General features: G+C 36.1%; 1 protein-coding gene across 1 annotated transcript in view; it reads left to right on the top strand.

Moving 5' to 3' along the window:
- Window positions 1-23160, top strand: part of DMTF1 (cyclin D binding myb like transcription factor 1) — a 46084-nt gene that overhangs the window by 19485 nt on the left and 3439 nt on the right. The window contains exons 8-19 of the mRNA XM_060157192.1: window positions 1988-2102; window positions 2992-3068; window positions 8093-8250; window positions 9400-9432; window positions 10328-10437; window positions 12512-12740; window positions 13959-14110; window positions 15636-15845; window positions 18604-18689; window positions 21360-21515; window positions 22062-22436; window positions 23012-23159. Coding sequence (XP_060013175.1) covers window positions 1988-2102; window positions 2992-3068; window positions 8093-8250; window positions 9400-9432; window positions 10328-10437; window positions 12512-12740; window positions 13959-14110; window positions 15636-15845; window positions 18604-18689; window positions 21360-21515; window positions 22062-22436; window positions 23012-23159 — 1849 coding nt within the window. The remainder of the gene's footprint in view (window positions 1-1987; window positions 2103-2991; window positions 3069-8092; window positions 8251-9399; window positions 9433-10327; window positions 10438-12511; window positions 12741-13958; window positions 14111-15635; window positions 15846-18603; window positions 18690-21359; window positions 21516-22061; window positions 22437-23011; window position 23160) is intronic.

The following is a 23160-nucleotide window of genomic DNA, read 5'->3' as shown; positions in this document are numbered from 1 at the left end:
TGAGATTCATAGAGTGGGCTTTGCTGTATATTTAGACTCACTTTGGAAAATGGTGATTTTATTCTTTTAATGAACTAATTAATATAAGAGATCATCTCAGGATATTTTCTACATTACATTTCTTAAAAGTAGGTATTATATGTATCAAGGTCTTTTGATAGGTCTCTGTATTGCCCTTGATGAATAACTCCTGTGTCAAATCTTACAGAATTGTGACCTTCATAATATAAGAGGCCTTGGATATCATCTGTCTAGTCTGTCTCAATTCTCAGCTTTATAAAGTCCTCTTAATCTTTAAAAGAAAAAGATCTAAAATGTATGATGCATAAATACAGGGTTATAAAGCTTTTCATGTTTGTTCCAGTGATTTCTAGCTTTTGCCTATGGTTTTAAAAAACAACATTTTTATAAATACAAAATATTCATTACCACCAAATATAAAAATAAAGTAGGTGACAGCATTGTGCTTTGATTGTTCATGGACAGTTTCTCTGTTTTCGAAGTGAGATGGGTTTCATACCTTCTTGGAAGTAGAGATCCAGTTTCTGCCTACTCAAAAAACAGTTCAAACTTTGTTAGGACTTACCTCCGGAAAGTGACATAGGTTAGTAGTTGATCCAATCCAGAGACCAAACTGGGTTGAGTGGTCACTAGGCATGTGGCTCTCCCCTTATCCTGGTCTGCCTATAATAGGTTCATACCTGATATGGTATCACTTTTGCTAAATCTTCTTCACTTACCCTATAGCTCTCTTTAGCTCAAGGCCAAGTCTCTTAAAAACAGCTTTGTTCCTGCAGAATTTGCTGGATTAGGTATGTCCTTAATTGAAAATGTACCTGGTGAGCTTCCCTGGTGGCACAGTGGTTGAGAATCCACCTGCCAATGCAGGGCACAGGGGTTCGAGCCCTGGTCCAGGAAGATCCCACATGCCGCGGAGCAACTAAGCCGCGGAGCAACTAAGCCCGTGAGCCACAACTACTGAGCCTGGGCTCTAGAGCCCACGAGCCACAACTACTGAGCCTGCCTGCCACAACTACTGAAGCCTGTGCGCCTAGAGCCCGTGCTTTGCAACAAGAGAAGCCACCGCAATGAGAAGTTCACGCACCACAACGAAGAGTAGCCCCCGCTTGCCACAACTAAAAAAAGCCCGTGCACAGCAACGAAGACCCAGCGCAGTGAAAAATAAATAAATAAAATATATAAATTTGAAAAAAAAACAAAAGAAAATGTACCTGGTGATAGCTTCATAAATATACTGAAAGCCACTGAATTGTATACTTTAAAGGGTGAATTTTATAATGTGTGAATTGTATCTCAATAAAGCTTATTTTTTAACTACACATTTCTCATACAGACTGTTTTACTGCAATAATAATAGAAAGTAATACCATATAGTTCTTTGAAAGAAGGTACATTAAGGAGGGTAGGAATCAGCTCTAGAGGTTGGCTAAAACAAAGTTGTCAGTAAACAATAAGCAGATCATGATTTTGCAGTAACATCTTTTGAGTTAGCCTGTTAATCCTTTAGATTTAGCAACAGATTACATTACAGATGACTATATATTTAGGTAGCAAACTACCTCTGAGGACATGAATAATCATGACATCAACCCCAGCATTTCCATTTTATTTTATATATGAGTTTGTTTTACATATAAAATATACAAATGGCTTTGAGTATCCTGTATTAATTTAAATGCTTAATGGAATCTTAGCCAATATTCTCTAAAATTCAAGCTGCTAGTACTGACTTACTTATTTAAATGAAGGTCATATTTTGTTAATGCAGATAATTTTGTTTTCATACTGTCTTATTAAAAGAACAAGAAAGTATTTGTCTATAAATTGAATATAATTTTATTATATTTAAAACAAATGGATTTTACATTATTAGAGTTTTATAGTGCTTCGCATTACAAACAAAGATGAATCAGGTTGGGTATTAAATCAGGCTGCTACCTTTTTTTTTCTCTTTTACCTTTTCAAGATTCTACAGAATGAGCAACTAGATGACATATCTCCCTTGGGTAATGAGGAGGTTTCAGCAGTTAGCCAAGCATGGTTTACAACTAAAGAAGATAAGGATTCTCTAACTAACAAAGGTAAGAGATACTGTGAATTTTAGTGTCCAGTGGAAAAAATGGACATAAGGAAGAGCTTGTAGTCATAAGGATTCTGAGTTGGGCCTTCATAATTATGGTTGAGTAGTTATAGTAATTGAGCCTTTCTAATTGAATTAAATTTGGCTCTGAATGGGACCATGAAACCAATATTCATTTTTCAATCATTGATCATTAGTTCTGTGATATGAAGTAGGTTATAAACAGATGCACAGTGGTGTCATTTAAAAGACAATTCAGTTATTGCTTATGGGAGTAGGAAGTCAAGCCTTTTTTCAAAGTTCTGCTACTAACTTTGGTCTGATAAGTGGCTTAGAGGTTTAAAGTAACAGTGTTCATAGTGCTGCTGTGCTCATACGGATTGCTAGGAAGTTACTACAACAAAGTGGAGGTTGTGTATATGCCACTCTGAAGTAAGGAAAGGAAACAAAAAGTAAGTAAATTGATTGTTTTCAACCGCTGTACAGTAAGTACTCATTAAGAATAAATTATTCACTTGGTATCCAATATATTATGTTTACCTTGTCCTAGAATCTTTTATACATGTTTTTTTGCCCATAAAATTTATTTTTGACTGGAGAAATTTTTCAGAAAGTTTTGAGGGTGATTTGGCTTTTGTACTTATAAGTCCTATACTGCTGAAACGATAAGAGATGTAACTAAGAGGAAGTAATATTTTTTATGAATCTTTTACTTACCATTATCTCTGTTTAGTAGGGTCAAATGTATTCTTTCTTAAAAACCAGAGGTCACAAAAGCAACTTTACCTGGGGATTTTTCAGATTTCAGATGAGTGAGACATTAAATTAGCTACATTTTATTCCTCTCAAGGAATAATATTTTCTATAGCATTACTTGTTTTCTTTTAAAGGACATAAATGGAAGCAGGGGATGTGGTCCAAGGAAGAAATTGATATTTTGATGAACAATATTGAACGCTATTTGAAGGTATCTTATGGCATATTTTTTTGTTTCACTAATTTTTTCATCGCCAATTGCAAAAAATATCAAAGCAGCATTTTGTATATAGTACTTAGGAGCTTTTCAGTAATTATGTAATGGATGACTGGCTAATATGTTGTAGATTAATAATTCTCAGTTGTATGATTATACTTTTAAGCACATTTTGAATTCTCAGTTTAAAATAGCTTTATTGCTTTAGTTAATACCCTGAAGTTTAGGCAGAATTTTAATAGCCTCTCAGAATCTTAAAGCCCCATCTTTTCAAGCAGCCTATAAATTAAGGTTTAAATTTATGTTGTGTAAAGTCTAAGATATACATCTTCTTTGAATGAGTTTATGACATCACACTAGTCTTTCCCCTTTAAAAAAAAAATTTAGTTCATTTTCGTATTCAGGCTTATATCCTGTTACCTTAGTCATCCTCTTCATTAAATGTCTGATGAAACAGAATTTTTGAAGCACTAGAAATGTGAATTGCTTTAACAAATAGTGTTGGCTTTCAAGTGCCTGCCAACAGTCCATGTGGAAATTCTGAAAACAGGTGAAGAATGATATAAGGCTCTGTGCCCTGTGAGTGATAACATGTTGTTAATTCTGCATGAGAACAAAGAAGGAAGAGTTTATTCTCAGGGTTAGGACAGTTATGAAAAATATTTGGAAGAGCAGGATTTGAGCTGAGTTTTAAAGAAGGGGGGTGGGAGTTAGGGGTAGAGTAGGGCTGGAGGGAACAGCATAAGTAAATGATGAGCGTCGAGGATTCAGAGTTCAAACCCAGAGTATGTTAAATTAACTCCTTTAACCCAAACCAAGATAATTAGCTTCTAGAACTTGGGCTTTGAAGTCCAGACCAAAGAATTAGAATTCTATCCTATAAGAAATGAGAAGAACTGGTAACTCAGTTTAGGGAGAGTTTGGTCGGGTAGATCTGTGCCCTTCTCAAGGAAATCTTTCCAGAGACTTGCTGACCATCCCAGTAATGGAGTTATGTTCAAATAGTGCATGTTTGAAATGGAGACCGTTACCATTGTTTGGGAATGGGAAGTGTACAGAGTTTATTTAACTGTTCTCCTATTGTTTGATACTTAGTTTATGTACAATTTTTTACTATTTTAAATACACTGCTGCCTAGAATGTCCATGTTCTTAAACTTAATTTTAAGCTGCACTCCTCCCAAACTACCCTTTATGAATTATAAAGAGTAAAAAACTTTTAATTCTTTATTAGTGAAGAAAGATCCTTCCCACCAAGCTAATTGTTTTAAGAGAAACAAATATAGTGACCATTGAAATGTATCTAGAAGTGTATTAAAAGTTGTCCACTGATCACAGACACTTAAGTTAAAATTGGAAAAATGCTACAGGTTTAGATAAGGCAGCAACGAATTGGTAAAAACACTGAATTTGGGGAATTAAGAAGCTGGTTTCTTGTGTAGGAGATTGGAGTAGATGATTTCCAAGGACTCTTTCAGCTTTATGATTAAGACTTTTAGATACCCATTTCAGGTGACCAGGTGAGAGTAGTAAGGACTTTACAGTAGTTGAAATAGAATTGGCAGGGAAAGGCAGATAAGCAAGTGGTCTCTAAGGAAGCCTGGTGACTGAATATTGGTGAAGAAGGAAAATGAGGAGTGGGAATAATTAAGGGTTTTTTAAAAATTGAGGATGTTTGGGAGAATGATGATAGAATTGTCAGAAATAGGAAATGTCCAAAAAGATGTACTGATCTTGGGAAAAGCTAATTTGTTTGATTTTGATTTTTGACTGTGATTTTCATTATGTGGTGCTCTTACAGGAACATTGTGGAGCTATTTTTAAACCAATTAATTAGGTGTCATATATTCCATATTTTGGGTAAAAGGATAAGGTATTGTCACAAGCAACAACAAAAAAAAGGGCAGAAAAATCTTTTCATCTCACTATAATATCATCCCACAACACACAGTGCCTTGCATGTAGGTACTTGTAAATATTTAGGTTTAATTGTTTGCAGAATTGAAACTGCGTAAAACAATTTTAGAAAAGATTCTGAAATTTTAAAGTTTTTACTGTGAAGTTTAATACATTCAGAAGAGTGTTTAAAATGCATATCAGTGTAATTTTACCTGTTTTGAAATTTACGTAAGTTGATTCATTCTCTGGGTATTCTGTAACTGGCTTCTTTTGTTCAATATTGTGATTTTGAGACCCATCCCCTGTTGATTTTTTTTTTTTTAGCTTTCATCATGCAAATATATATACCATAAGTTACACATTCCACAGTTAATGGTCATTTGGGTTCTTTTTAGTTTTTTGCTATTAATTTGTACAGATCTTTTGGGTGTAAATAGTATTTTATTATGGATTTAATTTTTATTTCTCTGATTACATATTTTTATATGCTTGTTGGCCATTTGTGTTTTCTCTTTGAAATTCCTGTTTGTGTCTTTTATCAGTTTTTTCTGTGGGGTGGTTTATCTTTTTATTTTTTGTGACATTCTTAATGTATGCTCAATACTAATGGTTTTTTGGTTGTGTTACAGATATCTTGTCCCAATTTAGTGGCCTGTCTTTTCCTTCTCTCTAGGTATCATTTGATGAAAGAAGATTCTTAATTCCAATTTCAAAATTATCATCTTTTTACCTCTGTGTTTTTCCAAGCTTGTTTAAGAAATCTTCCCCTGCCTCAAGGGCATAAAGATATTCTCACATATATAGTTTTGCCTTTCACACTGATTTTTTTCCTGTGGGTATGAGTTAGGGTTTCAGTGTTATTGGGTTGTGGTTGTTTTTGTTTTGTTTTGTTTTATATGGATGATAATTGTCCCAGCATCATTAGGGAATGTCAGTCTTTTCCCAGTCTACAATATCCATTCTGTCCTACTCAAACTTCCACAGATATGTTTCTAGGTTTTCTAATTTGTTCTTAGGTTCAGTTTCATACCTGCACCAGTACAGTTCTGTCTTCAGAAGTCCCAATATCTGACGGGGCAGGTCTCTTCGTGAGTGTCTTGGCTGTTCTTGGCCCTTTGCTCTTCCATTATAAATTTAGAATCAACCTGCAAAGAATGAAAAACTGTTGGAATTTTTATTGGGACTACATTGAATCTGAATCAATTTGAAGGGAATTAACATCTTTGTAATATTCTGACTTCCTCTTGAACATTTTATAGCTTTCTGTTTTAATTAGTTCCCCTTTAATGTCAGTTGATAGTTTTATGTTTGCTCCATAAAGGAATTGCATAACTTGCCTAAGATTTAGTCTTAATGCTTTTTTAATTTTGATGCTATTATTAGTGGGAATTTTTAAAGATTTTTTATGAGCTTTGTCTAGAAATACAAATGACTTCATTGATTTTGTAACCAGCATTCTTGCTAAGTACTCTTAAATAATTTTTGATTATAGATGTTTGGGTTTCTACATATATAACATCTGTAAATGATTCTTTTCTAATCTTTATGCTTTTTTAAAATTGGGGTATAGTTGATGTACAATATTATATAAGTTTCAGGTGTACATAGTGATTTACAATATTTAAAGGTTATACTCTGTTTATAATTATTACAATCTTTATGCTTTTTGAATGTTGGATTTTATGATTGCTCTTTCCATACCTATTAAGATTTTACTTTTTTTCCCATAAATCTTATGTGATTAATTGCTAATTTTTCTGAAATTAATACAAACTCATATTCCTGAAGTAAGCTTACTTTTTGCATTGATTATTAACCTTTTTATACATTACTGAGTTCAGTGTGCTAAAATATTTTGAGGATTTGGGGGATCTATTTTAATGAATGAGCTTGGCCCAGAAGATCTTTTCTGAAACTCCCCTTGTCTGGTTTTGCTATTGAGATTATGCTAGCCTAACCAAATGAGTGGGGAATTGTCCCCGATTTTTATCTTTTTTTTTAAAAATAAATTTATTTATCTATTTTTATTTTTGGCTGCGTTAGTTCTTTGTTGCTGTGCGTGGGCTTTATCTAGTTGCGGCAAGTGGGGGCTACTCTTCGTTGCGGTGCTCAGGCTTCTCATTGCGGTGGCTTCTCTTGTTGCGGAGCACGGGCTCTAGGTGCGCAGGCTTCAGTAGTTGTGGCACGCGGGCTCAGTAGTTGTGGCTCACGGGCTCTAGAACGCGGGCTCAGTAGTTGTGGCTCACGGGCTCTAGAACGCAGGCTTAGTAGTTGTGGCACACGGGCTTAGTTGCTCTGCAGCATGTGAGATCTTCCCAGACCAGGGCTCAAACCCATGTCCTTGCTTTGGCAGGTGGACTCCCAACCACTGTGTCACCAGGGAAATCCCACCCCCTTTTTATCTTTAGGATAGTTTAAAATCAGAATTATGTTTCTCTTAATTGTTTGGTAGGATTTACCTGTAAAGTCATCTTGGCCTGGTGTTTTCATTGTGGGAAAATTATTAATAACTGATTAAATTTTCTTCATGGTCTGTGTTTATTAGATTTTCTTTCTCTTCCTGAGTCAGTTGGTAAGTTGACTTTTTCTAGGAAATCATACATTTATATAAGTTTTCAAATTTATTGCCATAAAATTTTCATAATGTTCAACTAATCTCTGTAGCATCTCTCCTTAGGTGCCATTTTTCATCTCTAGTATTGTTTTGTCCTTTTTTTTTTTTTAAGTTTTGCCATAAGTTTATCTTTTTGTTTTTATTTAATCTCATGGATCTTTTCCAAGAACCAGTTTTTAGCATTGCTTATCCTTTCTACTCTTGATTTGATTATATTAATTTTGTTCTTATGATTTCTTCCTTTTCTACTTTCTTTAGATTTAATTTTTTGTAATTTTAAAAAGGGGTTGGCAGGACTTTATTGAATTATATACAACTTATTTTTGGAATACTTAAGTATCATTGTATTATCTCTTGCAGTATTTTAAACTTTATATTTGACTTATTAATGAATTATCAATGTTATTTTTCTAAATGCCATTGATGATTTTAACATAAAAATAACTTTTAAAAAGCATATGCATTTTATCAGAAATCCCTAAATCAAAGAAATGTAACCCATTTAGGCACGCGGAATAAAAGATGCTACAGAAATCATCTTTGAGATGTCAAAAGACGAAAGAAAAGATTTCTACAGGACTATAGCATGGGGTCTGAACCGGCCTTTGTTTGCAGTTTATAGAAGAGTGCTTCGCATGTATGATGACAGAAACCATGTGGGAAAGTATGAAAACTTGTAATGCTGCATGTTTTCATGTAATTTAGGGGAAATAGTTAAGGAACTTTTTTTAAATAAAATTATGATCAAAGCCTTAATTGGAGATAGTTATGAATTACTGTTGAGTGATGTTCATATTTTTATTCTCCAGGTCCATTTTGTAAATACGGTGAAACCTCATTACAATACGGCCTGTTTTAGAAATTAGAATCTAAATTACTTTATATAGGTTTAAGACTTAGCTGACTTAATACATCAAAGTCTGCTTTGTAGTAAAGTAACATAAAAAGTATAGTAGTGGTTAAAGATTTAGGAAGTGTAAAAAGAACTCTAAATTCATTGGTAACATTTTTCCTATTCATTTCTATAGTATAACATTTCCTAGGTCAGTGACTTCTTTTGTTTTTTTTTTTAAATAAAACCAGAGTAGAAAATAAATTTCTGGATATAATAAATTTCTGGATATATAAATTTCTGGATATAATTACCGATATTATATATCGGTAATATCTGTGGGAAGCCATCATATCTTCAATGAAATGATAATATGGTGGTGTTGACATATTTTAAATTTCTCTCTGGGAGTTTTAGGTGGTAGTAGTGTGGCTTTCTAGATACTGCTTTTAAAAAGAACATTGCATTGGCTATATTCAGTACTTACCCACTAAAAAGAAAGCCTTTACATGGAGCAAGAATATGTCAGTTGTCCGTGCATGGGTAGAGAAAATAAAGAGAACTTAAAACTCTTCAGTGACTTGTGAGAATTGACCATAGATTTTCTTTTTAGCTCCAGTTTACCATGTCATCCATAAGTCTTTCAGAATAGCTATGATATTAGAGTACCTGAACCTAACTTGAAATAGCGCAAGAGTTAGGCAGCATAGGGGAAAATATGTTTTAAATGCTGAATTTTCCTAGAGAAAATTGTTACAGTGCTCACTTTTATTATAGCTTAAAGTATTTGTTGGGGTTTCTTTTAAATAGAGGCATTAATTTTGATTTTTATTAATCTACTTTGAAATTGATTACTTTAAAAATGTTATCAATATGCTAAGTGACTTAACATTTGGCTCCCTAAGTGAAATTCTGATTTTTATTAAGTTTTTTAGCATTCTTTGTTTAATTGATCTTTTAAAAATTTCTTTAAATTTCTAGATACACACCTGAAGAAATTGAAAAGCTCAAGGAGTAAGTTTAACTTTCTTTTTTTCATTAATTCTGATAGTTGTGTTTTAATTTTTTTTAATATTTTGTGTTTTCTAAAGTTTTACTTTGAAAATGTCAAGAGATTTTTGGTAGACTAGTATAATTTAATCCTGCTGTTAAGCATAGTTGACCATGTAAAGAACTTATCAAATCTATATCTGCACAGAGTAGCCATGTCCATGAGTTGTCTTCTCTTGTTATTAGTAACTAAATGTAATGCGTCCTTAGACCACTAATAGGGGTTACAAAAGAGATTAGATCGCCATTCTTGGTGACCTGAGGACTAAGTCTGGGGAACTTACACACCAGGATCAAAACCAGGGTTGTGCTAATGGCTTACTTTAGAATGGCGAGTTGGCAAATGTTTCACTGACTATCTGGGCTGACTCTACCTTATACAGTCTTATTTTGCAGGAAACATAATTTTGGGACCATAAAGTATGGGTTAATGGATTATATGGATCATGAAAAAAAAAACCCGAAGGCTGATCCTGTTTGTGATAATAAGGACTTGTGAAACTGTTTCAGGTGTCTGAGAAGAGCTTGTTAGGAGTGCTCAAAAGGGAAAAATCTGGGGATTGCCTGGGAAATTGTGTCAATAACCTGAGGGGAAATTTGGTTTTTTTTGAACACATATCCAAGTTACTTATTTCTTCTCTGACCCAGGAAAAAGGCAATTGCTGCCTGTTTTTTTTTCACCCACAGACAACTGTGGACCCCAAAAAAAGGCCACACTTTCAAACTTTGGCTCTCAAAGTATTGCTGCCCACAACTTCCAAACCAGTCAAATGGGAAGAAGAAGAATGAAGAATAAATGATGAAATTAGAAGGGAGAAAACAGTTGAACCAAATGCTGATTGGCAGACTCTTGTTTTAGGCTCCGGATAAAGCATGGCAATGACTGGGCAACAATAGGGGCGGCGCTAGGAAGGAGTGCCTCTTCTGTCAAAGATCGGTGCCGACTGATGAAGGACACTTGCAACACAGGTACTGTGAGTGCCACTGGTGTTTTTTGTCACCATTTGAGCTTCCTGCCCCTTCAGATATTGCTTTCTCTTCTGTTCTGAAAAGAGATTTGCCATTCATTGTAGTTGAGGTTTTATTTTCTAGTGTCCTTTTTCTTCAGATAAACCCAACTAATCCTTTATTTTTGTGCTCTGTGTAGTAAGGTGATATTTTTCACAGGGACACATCTCCTCAGTTTCAAAGGTTTTATTTAGGTCTAACATGTTTCCATTTTATAGCAATTCAGAACTGCTCCAGTTGGGGAAGTAACTATTTTTAAGTCTAATATGTACTTTTAAGGCATATATGTAGGAAGTAATTTTAATTTAAGACCATCTAACTATTGATCTTATGTTGGTAACAGCTTATCAACTCATATTTATGAAAAACTTTAGTTCTAGGCAGGTCCCAACTTAGGAAGAAGCTGTGTTCCAGAGGTTTGTATGTATTTTGCTTATTTCAAATTCAAAGTACATTTTTCCATAGAAAAAACTCGTGATTGGTGTTTCAGTCCCCAGGCCAGACCACAGATGCCCAGTCAATTCGTAATGTATACAGATGTACTAACTGATGATAGATACTGTTAAACCTAACCTTTATGACCAACAAGAGTATTTAGGCTCCGCCACCAACTCTCACTTACCTTTCTGAGCCTCAGTTTCCTCTATAAAATGAAGAAGTTAGAATAGATGATTTCACAGTTCCCTTTTCAGCTCTAATTTTTTCTGAAGGATCCATAATCTATGCTCAGTCTTTTAATTAGAAAAATAGTTCTCAAGCTAGGCTTGAGCTTCCAGGGAATATAATTTTCATCCTCACCCACTACCCTGCTGAAGTGGAGTCAGGAATGTTTCCTCCTTAACCACTCCACCAGCACTATTACCTATAAGGCACTGAAAACATAAATTCCACCAACTCTAATTCTGTAGTGAATGACAGCTTAATGAATGAAGCTGGAATGGGAGCTTTAGACTTACGATGGGACCCCGGAAGTTCATGTAAGACACTGAGGATAGAACCCCTTTTGTGAGCATAATGGAAAAACACTGTGCCATTCCCTGATTGCCAGCCTGAGGGAATGCTCTGCCTGTTAACTTGCCTTGTTGTTATGTATCGTTTTGGATCAGGAGTTTTCTCTTTGGACCACGCCATGAGATGGCAGTCTGAGTTTCCCCTTCCTTTTTTGTCATGCTAAAATAGGAGAGCAGGACTTTGTCTTGAATCCATGATACCCAGAACTGTGCCTAGCACGTAGATATTCAGTATATATTTGTTGAATGAATGCCTGAAAGGCAAGCACATAGCCTTTTTGAAATTTTCCAGAAGTTTTCAGCTACTAGTAACAAAATGGAAACAGTGGAAGACATTTTTAAGAGGTTTTCTTTTTTTTCCTGCTTTTCTGCTTAAGCTTTTCTAAAAAAAAAGACTAATAGGAACATGTGATATTACTAGTGGGTTCATGGGTTCAAAAAAACTGAAATAGAAATATATGTGATTACCAGTCTCAGACTTATATTTTATCACAGTAGCTTGGAGTTGGGAAAGGAGATGGTATAAACCTAGTTTTTATTTTTACCGAAATGGGTGGGAAGCCATAGGTGTTACTCTACTTGTCCCTCCTCTTTCATTCCTGTAAATAATGGTCTCTATTGAGCTTATTACTTCACTTCTGCGGAGCAAGGAATCTTAGGTGGGACTAAGAAAAAAGTATGAATGTTTGTGTCCATCAAGCCATCAATGGAACACTTCCCAGTTAGGACTTAATACAACTTGAGAAAATATAATTTTTTCTAGCTATGTTTTGAGTAGTTTTTCTTTCCTTAAAGAGTCAGTCTGTGCTTTCTATTAGGATTCTATATTTTCTTTTGTAGTACTAAGAACTTTACTGGGTTAGTAACTATCTTAGCAGGTATATGCAGGATTTCCGTGTTTCATTCAGAAGTAATTCTAATACTACTGCATACTTCCCATCAGTCTCTTGAAATACAGGGCTGAATCTGATTTGCAAAATAAGGAGAAGGTAGCAGTGGTAGTCTGGATGATTTCCTTCTTTCAGGGAAGTGGACAGAAGAAGAAGAAAAGAGACTTGCAGAGGTGGTTCATGAATTGACGAGCACTGAGCCAGGTGACATAGTCACACAGGGTGTGTCTTGGGCAGCTGTGGCAGAGCGGGTGGGTACTCGCTCAGAAAAGCAGTGTCGTTCTAAATGGCTCAACTACCTGAACTGGAAACAGAGTGGAGGTACTGAGTGGACCAAGGAAGATGAAATCAATCTCATCCTCAGGTTTGTGTCCTAAATCTTTTAATAACAAAAGCTGCTTAATTGCTGTGGCTATCTAGATTGGCTTTCCTCTTTTGGTTTCCATAGATGCCTAATGTCTGAAAGGCATCCTTTCCATAGAGAGCCACCGTTTAAAATCCTAAATATTTCATATTGAGCTCTTTTTTGTTTTGTTTTGTGTTTGTTCCTTTTTTAGTGGATTTAGTGCTCGTGTAAAGTACCAGATTGAAGGCGTGGAGACTGAAGTCCTCTCTATATCCACAGAACAGGTATGGCACAGGCAGCGGCAGTGCAGCTTTTCCACTGTCCCACCAATGTGCCTCAGTCCTAGCCAAGAGGGACCATGTTGAGGGTAAGAGGGCTATCAGTCTCCATGCCCTTCAATCTTTGGCTACTATGCTAAGATTGCCCAGTCTACAGTTACCCCACACCTTCAAACTGGACCAAATTAGACACTTCCATTTCATACATATCCAAAAATAGCTTTAAGATAATCCCAAGTTTATTTTTTACATTAGTTGGTTTAACCATTAAGACTCAGAAACTCAAATGAGCAAAAATACCAGCAAAAAAATAGCTGAGACACTTAAGTAGTAGAAGTTGCTTTTGTGGCTACACCCTACTGAAAATCAAGATCGTGACAGTTAAAAGTAGAAAACAAATAGACATTAAAACCCCAAATTTAGTTGTACTATTTTGTATTGATTGTGGTTTTTTGGGTTGCTGCCTGAGTATTGTTTTTATCTTTTTATCACTTTGTTTTGAGTTTTGTTTTTAATATAGTTTTTTCCAGCTAGTCATCTTTATAAATAGTTCCTTTCTAAGTAATTTTATTTTACAAATGGAAAAGCTCAGATCTAGGAAATAACATTATAACACACTATAAAACATTGTAGAACACTATACAACTAAACCTGTCCTTATCTTATTCTAACCTTTAGCTATTCCCTTTCCTTAATGGTGCTTCATCTGGTTCTGACCATTTATGGTATGGCCCATTGGTGGTACCATTAACAAGGCTGCTACTGTGATGTTTCATAGCTCTTAGCTGTGGAAGCAGGTCTGCACTCCTGCAGTCCATCCTTTCCTATGTACCTGAACAGTAGCATCTCAGTGACACAACCTGCCATTCCCTTTATTGCCAGTGCCATCATCTGTAGTTAGAGGAGGGTTCTTATGGAGAAACAAACATCTAACAGATGCTTATTTTGTAACTTGTAGGATAGCAGAGCTTGATGTAGCTGATGAAAATGACATAAACTGGGATCTGTTAGCAGAGGGATGGAGCAGTGTCCGTTCACCACAATGGCTTCGAAGTAAATGGTGGACCATCAAAAGGCAAATTGCAAACCATAAGGATGTTTCATTCCCTGGTAATGTATTATTTGCTTCTTAAGTCCTTCCTTTGTCTTACCATATTTAGTCCTCAAGGAATTAGAGGTTAGAAGTTCTTTGCCTCAGCTGAAGGGAGATGAATCATAGTAGGCTTTTACTTCAGCCTCTGCCCTATTTCTTTGGGTAACTGTCTTCCCCTGAGAAGAGTTGATATGGTTTTTAATTCTCAAAGCACCAAAGATAAACTATACACATCGGGCTTCCCTGGTGGCGCAGTGGTTGAGAGTCTGCCTGCCGATGCAGGGGACGCAGGTTCGTGCCCCGGTCCGGGAAGATCCCACATGCCGCGGAGCAGCTGGGCCCGTGAGCCATGGCCGCTGAGCCTGCGCGTCCGGAGTCTGTGCTCCGCAACGGGAGAGGCCACAACAGTGAGAGGCCCGCGTACCACAAAAAAAAAAAACTATACACATCTACACACATTCCTATCCTTTCACATAAACTATGAAGAGGAAGTAAATTTTAAATGTGTATTTTCACTGTATACAAAGATGTAAGAACTTACATTTAAATCAACTTTTACGAATTGAATAATTTCAAATAACTGGGTTAGAGAAATTCTGTGATTTATTTTGTAGAACAAAAGCTTGCAAATTTCTAATTTCATTTGTTATGTAAATCTAGAGATCTTAGGTTTGCTTAAGTGAGATATAGCATACTTTCCACTTCACTGTCTGCTTTGTTCTTAGACACGGAACTAAATTGTAGTCTGTATGATTTAGGTAATCAGATTCCCTCCCATTGGTCTAGTGCTCCAACTTCCATTTTTGCAAAGGAAAATTAAATGCTGAGGAATTTGGCTTGATGAAAATGTGATTTTTTTTCTTTAAATACCCAGTTATAAATTTATTTTACACTTTAAAAATTATAAATTCTGGTATAACCAGGAGAGTGAATGAATACTAATGTAACATGAACCCAGCCAGATTGCAGCATTACCTGAGAGGACTGATGTAGTTTATCATGATTAGTAGAGGAGTTGGCTTTCCTGTACAAGAACTCAAGGCGGTTGCATACTGTTTGGAAAAGCTCAGCTGCTACTCTGGAGTTGTAAGTTAGACTCACAGCCAACTGATTGTTATTGCAGTGGCTAAAAAGTGCCCAGGGTTGGGGGAGGGAGAGTAGTAGACTATTCATTGCTGAATGAAAATAAGTTAATTAGCATTACCAATATTCTCCCTAAATAATAAGAATTTTATCAAGAAGTCCTAGGACATAGAAAATGTCTTATTTCCATGTTCCTTACAATGGCTTTTAATTTATCTTTGATGGCAAAAACAGTATCACGTTATGAATTTTTTAAATCTCTTTTGATGGATGTTTCCAAAAATTTCCAGACAGGTTGTAGTTTTAAAATATTTTTATTGTTATTTTGGTAAGATCACATATCCAGTATACAATTATTTATTCCAAATACTTTCCCTCCTTACCCCCCACCTCCCTTGCTGCTTAGATGGTGGTCTGTCGGAGAATCAATGTTCTTTTTGTCTACCCATCTCCCTTCAGTCTTGATAAAAGGTCTTAAACAGTTACATGAGAATCAAAAAAACAACCCAACGCTTTTGGAGAATAAATCAGGATCTGGAGTTCCAAACAGTAATTCCAGTTCCAGCGTACAGCATGTTCAGATCAGAGTTGCCCGCTTGGAAGACAATACAGCCATCTCTCCAAGCCCCATGACAGCCCTGCAGATTCCAGTCCAGATCACCCATGTCTGTAAGTAACCTCCAGACTCCATGCTATTTGAACTATATGATTTCGTTAATGGCTCTGACACCTTTCAGTCTTCTAGAATGTTGACAGAAATTTATCCAAGTTGAGAAATTAAAGGAGATCTAAGGCATTTTTTGTTTATTAGCTTGATTAATATTTGCACAAAGGATGAATGTGTGACAGGAAAGAATGATAACCCACTGCCCAGCCATTATAAACCATTTTAAATCATCTTACTTTCTAGGTGTTATAAAGAATTAATGGTTAATAGAAAACTACCTAAAATACAGTCAACTAAGCAAAGAAAGAGAGTCCCTAGGATGGCACATCATTTGTAGTAATTCACCAGAAGACACACAAATGAAGAATGGATTTGAAGTCAAATGTAGAAGACATGGGTTTTGGTGAGGTTGAAAAACATTTTCTTCAGAGAGTAAAGAACCAGTGTCCTACGGGAACTGTTTTGTTTACCCCTCTCTTTTCCTTAGCCTGTGACTTTTTTTGTGCTTAATGAGATGAGAACCCAGTGATGGTTATAGGGAAAGGAAATTTATTTCCTAAGATCTAAGCCAAGTTGATCTTTCTACCTTTCCATTAGAGAGGGACAGAAAAGGAATGAGGATAAAATTCGCAGAACCATATTATTTTTCACTTTTACCTCACTTTTTTTCCCCTACATAATGTTATTTGCCTATGGAAAGGCCATTGCCAAGAGTTTATCAATCACTTGGTGTTATTCTCAATCAGGGGATTATTGGCATTTTAAGTGGGACAGTTCTTTCTTGGCAGGGATGTCCTCCTGCACACTGCGGGATGTTTAGGGTCCCCTGACCTCACCCACAAAATGCCAACTGTGCTTTCCAGTCAGTATGACAAATAAAAACACCCTACAGATTTTCATATATACTCTATGATCCCATTTGAGAATCACTGGGCCACTTATTGGCATTATTAACACTGTATTTCTGGGAATTCCATGGCGGTCCAGTGGTGAGGACTCCGTGCTCTCACTGCCCAGGGTGTGGGTTCAATCCCTGGTCAGGGAACTAAAATCCCACAAACTGCACAGCACAGCAAAAAACAAACAAAAAACAAACGGACCAAAAAAAACAAACAAAACCTATATTCTGATGTTTAAATTAATTATGCTTGTCTTATTCTTAAAGTTCTAATTTAAATTTGGTTATTTGCTTTAGCTTTCTACCAGTGCAGTAAAGCATGAAGAATTTATTTTCTTTAGCCCTGCTTGTTTTGTTTTGTAGTCTTGAGGATTGCAAAGCAACTGAAATTACTAGTCCACCATAAATGTGAGAGCTACTGTTGGCTAAAAATTTTTTGTGCATGGAGAATGTTACAGTTTTCCTTGGCTATTGGGTTGACAATACTTATTGGGAAAATAGCAAACGTTTTATAAATGGTACCTTAATATTGTTCACAGCATGGCTTTTTTTTTTTTAAGTACTAGAATAATTTTATTTCTTCCAGCAAGAAATGTGAGTATAGTAAGAGTTTTACAACACACCCATTATTCTTGTCATTTGGGCTAAAATCTCACGATTGTTTCTTCCTTTAGGTTAGAGGTCAGGGATTTGCAAACTTTAGGGCCAGAACAGTAAATATGAATATATTAGGCTTTGCAGGCCACATAGATCTCTATGGAATTTTCTATTTTGTTTTTAAATAATCCTTTAAAAATGTAAAAAAACATTCTTAGCCTTGAGCCACATTTGTCTCCAGCCATAATTTGCTTACCTTTCATTTAGGTTATTTATCTGAAATCACTTCAAATTATTCTAGGTATGATCTTAAGAATACATCAAATAGTAAGAGAACTAACATGAATTCAGTGCATTTCTTTTAAACTGAGAAGCATTATAGTCAGAATATAATAAACTAACATTATACATTAAAAGTCAATTTCAAATCATTTTTCACATAGATTTACCTACAGGTGGGACTGAAAGCACCAAAAGAGATTACATTTCTTCTCATTAGCCCTAGTTCTGTATAACCTTGAGCAGACGATCAAGTCTGAGCCTCAGCTGACATATCTGTAAAGAGATTATACTGTCTGATCTCTGAAGTGCTATTTAGTCTCCCTAGTACAGTCATCTGAAACTATATATATTTCATGTTTCTGATCCTCACAACAACTATATGAGGTAGACAGGGCAGATAAAGTCTCTGAACATTAGTTTGGGTTAAAGTAAGTTATTTGCCCGGGTTTACATTGCCAGAAGTGATGTCACTACAACTAAAGCTTAGTGTTACAGGACACCTATATATTCCAGACATCTATACTTCTTACCAGAAGGTCCAGGAAAACTTATTTTATCAAGTTCCTGTCTCTTTGCAGGTTAGCCTTAGTGTATTCCTCTTACTTCCTAACATTAGAAATATTTTATGATCTATAGCAGAGGTTAGCAAATATTGTCTCTGTCACAGCTACTCAACTGCCCTTGTAATGGAAAAGCAACTGCAGAAAATACATTAACGAACAGGAATGAGTGTGTTCCTATAACACTTGATTTATAAACACTCATAGTGGGCTGGATTTGGCTGTGGGTCATGGCTGGCTGACCCGTATATCTGTGCCATCCCAGACAAGTCCATTAGATTTTTTATCTCTTATAAGAAATTTAAATGACTTCGGGTTTCCAGGCAAATTATTCAATATGAGATTGCCCTCATAATTAATTGAGTACACTAAGAAAATTTAAATTTACGAAGTGTTTGTTTATTGTCCTTGTTCTTACCACAGCTTCAGCAGACTCCCCGGCTGCTACTGTTGACTCGGAAACAATAACACTAAACAGTGGAACACTACAGACCTTTGAGATTCTTCCAGTGAGTAACTACTTTAAAAAGCAGATATTGGCCATTTTATGCATAAGAAAGATATCAGTTGGTATCAGTTTTAGAAATGTTATATAAGCAAATGAAATGTAAAAATTAACCTGATTGTCATTAAGTGTAACTATATCCATGGCTTTGAAAGCCAAGATGGTTAGAAGACAACATAAATCAGACTTCCACTTTTATAATTCGTCTTTTTTTATCTATATATAAACCAATAATATGTTCTTTTTATAGATGAAAATGACAGTGCTAACAAGTAGGGTACATGCTATGTATTTTTATTGAGTCATAAACAAATATATACTCAAAAAGTTCATATTGGTTATTTGAGAAAAAGTTTATGGAATGAATTATTTAACAACAGTCAGTAAACACTACTAGCCCATTGGGGGATACAGGATTTAAAAGTCCTAGTCATAAATGATATAGCCACTTAGGCAAAGAATCTTGCAATCCCTAAAAAGGTTAAACATATAGTAATCATATGACCTACCAATTCTAATCCCAGGTATACCTAAGTGAAAATATATGTCCACATAAAAACTTGTACATGAATGTTCATAATAACTAAAAGCAGAAACAACTCATATGTCCATCCGCTGATAAATGGGTAAATAAAATGTGCTGCAGCCATACAAATGATTATTTGGCAGTAAAAAAATATGCTACCATGAGGATGAACCTTGAAAACATTATGCTAAGTGAAAGAAATTAGACACAAAATATATAGTGTACGACTCCCATTTATCTGAAACGTCAAAAATAGACAAATCTGTAGACAGAAAACAGATTAAGGGTTAACTATGCTAAGAGGTTTTGGGGAGAGATGGGGCATGACTGCTAATTTAAATGTAATTCCTTGGAGGGGTGGTGATGAAAATTGAAAAGAAAAATGCCCCAGTTCTTTCCCTTCTTTCTAAAATAGGTAAACCCAGAATTATTAGCTCATTTTTCATGAAGAATATATAAAGTATATTTTATTGAAATTATGTCAAGATTTATTTGCTGTGAAGAACATAAGGGGTATTAGTGCAACAGTTTATTTATCCTATCCACAGCCAAATCTCACAGGAATGGCCCACCTAGCAAAAGGTTCTTTTGTTGTTGTTGTTGTACACGGGCCTCTCACTGTTGTGGCCTCTCCCGTTGTGGAGCACAGGCTCCAGACGCGCAGGCTCAGCAGCCATGGCTCATGGGCCCAGCCACTCTGCGGCACACAGGATCCTCCTGGACCGGGGCACAAACCCGTGTCCCCTGCATTGGCAGGCAGACTCGCAACCACTGCGCCACCAGGGAAGCCCCAAAAGGTTCTCTTTTGGATCTCCTACTAGGCCACTTGCTTAACTTAAGCCTCGGTTTCCTAATCCATTGGTCTCCAAAATAGGGATGTGTAAGAAGACCATTTGCCATAGGTAGAAAACAACTTCGCTTTTCTGCCACCTCACCCTCCCTTTCCCCCTGGCCTAATAAACAATATATACACATATATTTAGGGTATGTGTTCAGGTTTTAACTTACAGGGTCACAATCAAATATTTAGAGACTCTTATTTATAAATAAAACATGATAATAGTGCCTCAGCTTCAAAAAATTATGAGCATTAAATGTATTTAAGCATATTAAATAAAATACATGTATATGATATACATGTACATGTAAAGTATTTATTATACTGCCTGATCATATGTGATTAATAAATACAACCTTTAGGAAAACAGCTAGCTTTCACTTTTATAGAGAGGGAGGGGAAAAAGTGAGTTGAGTCCCCATTGTGTGCCAGGCACCATCACAATCATTTCTAATCCTCAACAAACCTTTCTATGAGAAGTAGTTACTGTATCTGCTTTAGCATTACAGAAACCTAGATTCAGTGAGTCAGTAGCCAGGAGAGCTGCTGTGGCCTAAGTCCACAAGACCACATCAGACTAAAGAACCCAGGCTATATGACTTTAACTTCCAGCTCTATTCTAAGTGCAAAAACTTTTCCTTCAGAGTGTTAGGATAAACCAAACTCAGATTATCACGTAGAAGCTTATGGTTGTGAAACGTGTCTTGTTGTTCAATAGTTTTGTTACACTTTCATAAAAGATCTCAAAAGATAAACGTACTGTCAGTGAAACAGCTTTTCAATTAGAAGTTTTTTCTTTCAACGAACACTAATTGCTATTTCTATACATTTTCTCTAAACATAAAAAAAATTTCCTAAAATTATACTATGAAAAAAATCTATTCAAGTAAGTAAACACTGCCATAGTGCCTTTTGGAAAATGTGAAGCTTTTTTAACTGGGAGACTGCTAGTTTTTATGTGCTATGGAGAAGGGATAAAGAGGGGAGACGAGGCATGCTGGATTACTGTGCTAGAAACAGTGGCTTATGAGACCATGTCTTGGACTGAAACAGATAGCTGAGACCAGACCACAGACATACAGGGAGTGAAGAGTAGGATCAGGCCTTTCCTCTGTTAAAGCTGCAGGCCGAGAATCCAGAATGTTATACCCTTCATTTTATTATTTGCCCCTTCCTGATTGGTAAGTACATTTGTGGCTAGTAAATTAAAGTCCCCGTTTTGGATGTAAAGCTAGACTTAATGGGTACTAAGTGTACTTACTCAGTGGTTTGATGCACCTGTGTTGATCTTATTTTTCTTCTTCCTTCAGTCTTTCCATTTACAGCCCACTGGCACTCCAGGCACCTACCTACTTCAAACAAGCTCAAGCCAAGGTCTTCCGCTAACTCTTACTGCTAGTCCCACAGTAACCCTGGCGGCTGCCGCTCCCGCTTCTCCTGAACAGATCATCGTCCATGCTTTATCTGTATGTCACCTTACATAAATTCCTTGATTTTTCTAGTTTCTGTAGAAAAGACTCACTAACTGATAAGTACCACCAGAGATGGACTCATGTGCCTTCGATTACAATATCTTGGGGGAGGGGGAAATAAATTTTGAGCTCCTTTCAAACACTTTAGTATCGATACCTGTTAGGGACCAGGATTAGTTGATACAAAATATAAGAGCCAATACTAATGTAGTCCATTTATTTAAACAATTCTTCCTACCACTGTTGTCCCAGGAGCAATGTTTTACACCTTCACTGGGGTACATCCCTCGTTCCCTGGGTCTCCTTACATGACATGGACTTCCGCTAGGGGAAAAGGGATATTACGAGAGCAGAGGCCCCACTGTGTAAAGAATAGGGTTCTAGAAAAACAGTGATAAGAACACTGAAGTTCCAGAGATGAGAGAGAGGCATGAAGGGGACAATAGGGTACCACTTATAAATATCATTTGTTGTCTATAACTTTAGTCTGGTGGGTACTTTTTCATTTTGCCACTGATCGTTTTTGTTAACATTTTATAGCCAGAACATTTGTTGAACACAAGTGACAACGTCACAGTGCAGTGTCACACACCAAGAGTCATCATTCAGACAGTTGCCACAGAAGACATCACCTCTTCCATATCGCAAGCAGAACTGACAGTGGATAGTGATATTCACTCATCTGATTTTCCTGAGCCTCCAGATGCCCTAGAAGCAGACACTTTCCCAGATGAAATTCATCAGCCTAAGATTACTGTAGAGCCATCATTTAATGATGCTCATATATCCAGATTCAGTGACCAAAATAGCACAGAACTGATGAACAGTGTTATGGTCAGAACAGAAGAAATCTCTGGCACCCACCTTAAACAAGAGGACGCACCCTCCCCTTTAACCCGGGCTTATGTTACTGAGGTAAGTTGCACTTAAGGAAATAGCCTTAAGCCTCAAACCTGCAGTTTGGGAAAAGCCTAGAAATCATTTATGGAAAGATGTCCTCAGTACCGCCTATTTTCTTTAGACACACAAAGCACAAACCCCTACCTGACCTGAAGTATATCATTCAACCAGCAGTGTTGCTCTTACCACAGTTCCTCACTAAAACCTTTCCTTCTCCACCCCCTATAGACTGAGAAATGTTTGTTGGAACCCATGGAAGCATTTTCCTGAGGATGGTTTGTAACAGGTCTTTGTGGTTCAGTTTAGGAACCTCATCCCACAGTGTTACAGCATTGTTTCTTCTATATTCAGGGTCTATAGCTGAATTGGTTCTTTAAAATTATTTTTTGCTAGTATGTAATACATTGGGGTATGAGGTTATTACTTTTGTCCATTTTAAGACCTTAACTTTGATTTCTTTTAATTTTAACTTTAAAGTGGGATAATATTTGAAAGTTAAGTCCCTTCAAGCCTAAATATGTTTGGAGAATTAAGGAAAACTAATAAGGAATATGAGACAGAATCTCATTTTTTTAATTATTATTACTTAGGATTTAGGGTCTCCTACCATAGAAGAACAAGTTGATCAAACAACAATTGATGATGAAACGATACTTATCGTTCCTTCACCACATGGCTTTATCCAGACATCTGATGTTATAGATACTGAATCTGTCTTGCCTTTGACAACACTAACAGG

This window comes from Lagenorhynchus albirostris, chromosome 8, assembly GCF_949774975.1.
Source record: "Lagenorhynchus albirostris chromosome 8, mLagAlb1.1, whole genome shotgun sequence".
NCBI lineage: Eukaryota > Metazoa > Chordata > Mammalia > Artiodactyla > Delphinidae > Lagenorhynchus > Lagenorhynchus albirostris.
The sequence above is the reverse complement of the archived record's forward strand: the minus strand, read 5'-3'. Positions and strand labels throughout refer to the sequence as shown.